Genomic DNA, 5,972 nt, shown 5'->3' on the forward strand with positions numbered 1-5,972 from the left:
ATTTTCCCCCACTTGTAAAACGATAGTTCAAGCGCAAACAAGTGGCACCTACAGTGGGGAGAACAAGTATTTGATACACTGCCGATTTTGCAGGTTTTCCTACTTACAAAGCATGTAGAGGTCTGTAATTTTTATCATAGGTACACTTCAACTATGAGAGACGGAATCTAAAACAAAAATCCAGAAAATCACATTGTATGATTTTTAAGTAATTAATTTGCATTTTATTGCATGACATAAGTATTTGATACATCAGAAAAGCAGAACTTAATATTTGGTACAGAAACCTTTGTTTGCAATTACAGAGATCATACGTTTCCTGTAGTTCTTGACTAGGTTTGCACACACTGCAGCAGGGATTTTGGCCCACTCCTCCCTACAGATCTTCTCCAGATCCTTCAGGTTTCGGGGCTGTCGCTGGGCAATACGGACTTTCAGCTCCCTCCAAAGATTTTCTATTGGGTTCAGGTCTGGAGACTGGCTAGGCCACTCCAGGACCTTGAGATGCTTCTTACGGAGCCACTCCTTAGTTGCCATGGCTGTGTGCTTCGTGTCGTTGTCATGCTGGAAGACCCAGCCACGACCCATCTTCAATGCTCTTACTGAGGGAAGGAGGTTGTTGGCCAAGATCTCGCGATACATGGCCCCATCCATCCTCCCCTCAATACGGTGCAGTCGTCCTGTCCCCTTTGCAGAAAAGCATCCCCAAAGAATGATGTTTCCACCTCCATGCTTCACGGTTGGGATGGTGTTCTTGGGGTTGTACTCATACTTCTTCTTCCTCCAAACACGGCGAGTGGAGTTAGACCAAAAAGCTCTATTTTTGTCTCATCAGACCACATGACCTTCTCCCATTCCTCCTCTGGATCATCCAGATGGTCATTGGCAAACTTCAGACAGGCCTGGACATGCACTGGGTTAAGCAGGGGGACCTTGCGTGCGCTGCAGGATTTTAATCCATGACGGCGTAGTGTGTTACTAATGGTTTTCTTTGAGACTGTGGTCCCAGCTCTCTTCAGGTCATTGACCAGGTCCTGCCGTGTAGTTCTGTGCTGATCCCTCACCTTCCTCATGATCATTGATGCCCCACGAGGTGAAATCTTGCATGGAGCCCCAGACCGAGGGTGATTGACCGTCATCTTGAACTTCTTCCATTTTCTAATAATTGCGCCAACAGTTGTTTCCTTCTCACCAAGCTGCTTGCCTATTGTCCTGTAGCCCATCCCAGCCTTGTGCAGGTCTACAATTTTATCCCTGATGTCCTTACACAGCTCTCTGGTCTTGGCCATTGTGGAGAGGTTGGAATCTGTTTGATTGTGTGTGGACAGGTGTCTTTTATACAGGTAACGAGTTCAAACAGGTGCAGTTAATACAGGTAATGAGTGGAGAACAGGAGGGCTTCTTAAAGAAAAACTAACAGGTCTGTGAGAGCCGGAATTCTTACTGGTTGGTAGGTGATCAAATACTTATGTCATGCAATAAAATGCAAATTAATTATTTAAAAATCATACAATGTGATTTTCTGGATTTTTGTTTTAGATTCCGTCTCTCACAGTTGAAGTGTACCTATGATAAAAATTACAGACCTCTACATGCTTTGTAAGTAGGAAAACCTGCAAAATCGGCAGTGTATCAAATACTTGTTCTCCCCACTGTATCAGTCTTTCACTCGCAATTCAGATGACTTTATACATTCCAGTCAAGGCAGGACACAAATGTGACAGCAACACTCAACAGATGACACACACATTTAATTTAGTATATTGGATAGTTCCGTTTTTTATAATTCATACCTGGGATTTGAATGCACGTGAATGGACTGATGGAGCTTTCATCATGACATGAATATCCAAGTCAGAGTTGAAGAGAAAGCTCCTCATTTTACCACTGGGAAATGGACAGCCAAAATCGTCATGCTGATGGAACATGCCAAGGCCTACCCAGTGGCATCAGTTGACAGTTCAAAAGGTCATACATGTTGTACCCTGAACATGAAGTAAACAAATTGCAAATAAGAAAGTGAATCAGTGCAACAAATCCACACATATATTTCATGGAGTACATCTTTAGCTTTAGGACAGAATTGACCAACACAGGTATATTCCTAATATCAATAATAACACAGCTATCAACACTGATTGTGTCAGATATTGCTTAACAGCAGCTGATATTGTGGTGTATATGCCGTTGGATATCTGGTAGCACTTTGATGATCACCTGATAATTACTAGAAAACTGTGGTAATAACAACTAATACTTTATGGTACTACATCAAAGATTTCAAAACAATTCATAACCACCTTGTACCCAATGGTGCCCAAAAAATCTTGAAAATAAATATATAATTTCTGTGTAATTACCATTTTACCATAGAATTTCTTACTAAATACCTGGTCATTTATGTACCGGAAAATGATGTGCAACAGAATACCGTTTTGAATGTATAAATAGTCTGTCTCTATACTTAACTTATAGCTTATACAGAATAATGGACCTCTGCAAGGAGTCTTCAGTTGACCTGTCATGTAGATCAGCAGCAGTCCCCTTGTGCTCCATAAAGTGCTGATCTAGGATCGGTTTTGCCTTTTTCGATCATAAAGAATAAGATTACATGGATGACGGGGACCTGATCCTAGATCAGCACTCCTACTCTGAGACGCTTTATGAATACAGGCTCTGTTCTACAGTCTCGGTAGTAGTGACAGACACATTCTGACAGAGGTCAGTCAGTCACGCATCATGACGTAACATGCAGTCCGTTGCTTCACCCATGATGAGGATATCGTGTTAAAGACAGATAATAAAGGCAGGCAGTAAATACAATAAAACTTGTGTCATTGCATCAGTGTGGCTGTAGTGTCTGTTCTCTCTTAATAACCACTTCCCTTCAGGGAGTTTTAATTGATCAGTGCATTTGGCATCCTTATTGACAGTTATTCCCAAAGGATACCCACTTGTGACCCAATCACGGATTGCTACCAATATGTTTTGGGTTGTGGCTAGAATCGTTTTGTCCTTTTGGTGGGCCACATGAAAACTGCAAAGGTCCCAGCCACACCCCTCCCTCACAGCCGGCTCCTGTCCAGCCTCTTCTTGGCAGGGTTGGGGTACTGGGGGTTCTCGATGACCCCCTCCCCGAACTTGAGCTCCAGGAAGGCGCGGTGGTTGTTCGGGCTGTAGGCGGTGACGCCGGCGAACGGCATTGGCACCAGCGGCTGCAGGAAGTGCTCGGGGAACTCCACATCCTGCTTGTGCTCCATCCACGTGTCTTTGGTCATGACGCCGTTCCGCGGGTAGAAGGGCCACAGGTCCACGTGGAGGTGGTTAGCCTCGCTGTATTGCACCCTATAGAAGTCCCCCTCCACTGCCCGCTCCCACACATAGCCGTTAGCGTCCACCAGAGAACCAGAGTCCAGGTTCTTCAGGTAGTCACAGTTGGGCACGTCCTCCAGGTAGATGCCCAGGTCCACGTCATAGTCCCAGGGGATGATGTCCTGGTGGCGGGCCGCCCCCAGCAGGGAGCCTCCTTCCAGCCAGTAGCGCACCCCGGAGCTCTCCAGAATGTTGATCACATACTTGGTGGTCTCACGTAGTGCGCGGAGGCAGCATGGAGGGGTCCAGCGATCCAGGTACAGGTACTCAGGGGTGTCGTCTCGGACCGTACCGAAGCAACGCTCCGTCTCCTTCCCACAGCCGTGCCACTGCTCCTTCCCATCAGCCAGTAGGAGACGCTTCAGCCCAAAGTTCCTCATCAGCCGGCTAGTGGCCTCCTTCAGATGGCTGTCTGCCTTCCACTGGTTGTGGGCTGAGCTGAAGAGAGGCCGGTGGCTGGCGGAGAAGCAGGGGCTCTCCAGGAGCTTGACCTTCCAGCCATGCAGGGAGGTCTGGATGAAGAGCGAAGGCAGCAGGGGCCTCCCCAGTGGGACAGACAGGTTGAAGAGGTCCTCGGAGCGGATGAGGACCACCGCGTCCCCCTGAAGGGCTGTACACACGCTACCACTGCTCCCAGACGCCGCTGGGGTGTAGGTGGCTGTCCACTCTCTCAGACTGACCCGCAGGTGCAGGCACTGGACGGCCGAGCGTGCCAACACGGGGGCCGCCACCAGCCTCACGGGCCCCCCACCTTCCCCCTCCAGCTCCCGGATCAGCCTCTCCACAGCCCGGCCCTGCTCCAGCTCCACCCCGTCAGGCACCAGCAGCACAAACTCGGTCTGGACGTGGAACTCTGGCCGGTGGGCCTGTGGAGGCTGCTCGGGGCTGGGGGAGAGCACCAGGAGACGGGCCCCCTCGGGGAGAGACAGAGGGGGATAGGGCGGGGTGTCAGACACAGCCAAGAAGGGCAGCTCAGGTCTCTGGTGCAGGAAGGAGCGTGCCACATCACCGACGTAGTTCTCAAAGTCCTCAAACTCCCGTAGGAGGACAGTCACACGGGGGCCACGACTGTTCCCCTCTCCCCCGACACCTCCAGGGCCAACCATCCCCCCGCCAAGCCCCACCAGGCTCCCCATGCCGCCCCCCAGCCCGGACGCAGGTAAAGCAGCCTTCCTGGAGCCCCTTCCTGGGTCCCGGCGTTTCTCCATCATCTGCTGCTGGGCTCGGGACACATAGTAGAGGATGAGCAGGTTCAGAACGATGGCTCCAGTCAGAAGGCCCTGGCAGAAACTCACCCGCATGGCACCTCTTGCTGCGCTCGTCTGGCTCAGGGAAAGGAAAAGGTATAGGATGGAGCTCTCTATTCAGAAAGCCTGTCCATAAACATCAGGACCCCATCAGTAAAGAGCTACAGCCTATGTGCGTTGGAATAATAATGGCCAGCTGCTGGAATAGCTGAAATACACAGAAGACACCACAGGGATTTAAAACGTGATTTTAAAATGAGTCCTAAAAAAAAGCACTTCAGATGGCTGTGATAGGCTTTAGAGGCTGTAGTCTAGTTTATTACATTATATTCAAACGTCAAGGGACTAGGTGCAGTGTGTCTCCCATACATGGACTGGATTGCCCTAGTTCTCTTCAGCCAATACTTTGACCTAGATTGTATTCTTGACTATCAATTACAGCCAAATGAGCTACAGAGATCCTTCAAATTGATGCTCCATTTGAGTATAGGCCTATGCTCTCTTCTAGAATAGGTACCGTAGGCTATCAAGTATTGCTACAGCAGTAATAGTGCCTAGAATTGTCTGCATAAGGCAAAATACTTTTTTATTCTGTCATTTAATGCTGTCAGTAGACTACACCAATGCTGCATGGCTTCTATGCAACCATGGAACCAATGCAACCACGACCATTCTCAAAAAATGATTTTATCATGATAAATAACCACAGAATCATTTAATTTACATCATTTCATAAAGGCCACACCATGACCCCTCTAAAAGCTTCATATGCAGAACTCAATCGGTCTTCAAATGTGAATCATGTTCTCCCCGTTATTTAGCCTAACATTCCCCAAATCGTTAGAATAAGACAGAGCATACAAACCATAACGCACGTACATCGAATTCGCTCTCTGTGTGCAGAGGTGGCTGAGCTAAGCACAACATGGAGACACCACCAGTTCAATAGCTCTTATTTACAGTGTAAAATACTAATATTAAACTGACAAATTAACTCAAATAGTGTTCATATACTGAGACATTTAGATTAATTTCAATACCGCGGTCTGTAACATTGTACCCTTGCTTTGCTGTTTCTGGAAATTATCACAGGAAGCTCGCGTGAGATCACAATATGGCAGGAACGACGTCCCTGGTTACCACTCATGGGAAAAACGATTCCCTTCGAAGCTGTAGTAGATTTGCTCTTAGCTCATTTTTTGGCACCCTTTCTCCATGAGTTATTGCAGTTGCTCTTTAGAGAGAGGAAGAAAGAAGGGTCGAGTGCTAGTGCTGGGTTTGTGAGGGTTGGGTTATTATTATTATCGCTGCTTGTTTCCACCTCCTTGTCCTGGCGAAAGCGAGAGCGCTAAA

At 47.8% G+C, this 5,972-nt stretch overlaps 1 protein-coding gene across 3 annotated transcripts; it reads right to left on the bottom strand.

The window, feature by feature from the left end:
* Positions 1-1,734: 1,734 nt before the first annotated feature.
* On the bottom strand, positions 1,735-5,775 carry LOC139547715 (ribitol 5-phosphate transferase FKRP-like). Of its 3 annotated transcripts, none has more exons than XM_071356721.1 (2): positions 5,660-5,775; positions 1,735-4,827 (listed from the first exon to the last, which is right to left on the bottom strand). In XM_071356721.1, exon 2 carries the CDS (start codon positions 4,671-4,673, stop codon positions 3,066-3,068), a length of 1,608 nt encoding a protein of 535 aa, XP_071212822.1. In that variant the 5' UTR covers positions 4,674-4,827; positions 5,660-5,775; the 3' UTR covers positions 1,735-3,065. The 3 variants fall into 3 exon arrangements, with proteins under 3 accessions (XP_071212822.1, XP_071212821.1, XP_071212820.1); XM_071356720.1 differs by lacking the exon at positions 5,660-5,775 and adding an exon at positions 5,499-5,624; XM_071356719.1 differs by lacking the exon at positions 5,660-5,775 and adding an exon at positions 5,485-5,617.
* Between the last annotated feature and the right edge of the window lie 197 nt (positions 5,776-5,972).

The sequence above is a fragment of the Salvelinus alpinus genome, chromosome 21 (genome assembly GCF_045679555.1).
Source record: "Salvelinus alpinus chromosome 21, SLU_Salpinus.1, whole genome shotgun sequence".
NCBI lineage: Eukaryota > Metazoa > Chordata > Actinopteri > Salmoniformes > Salmonidae > Salvelinus > Salvelinus alpinus.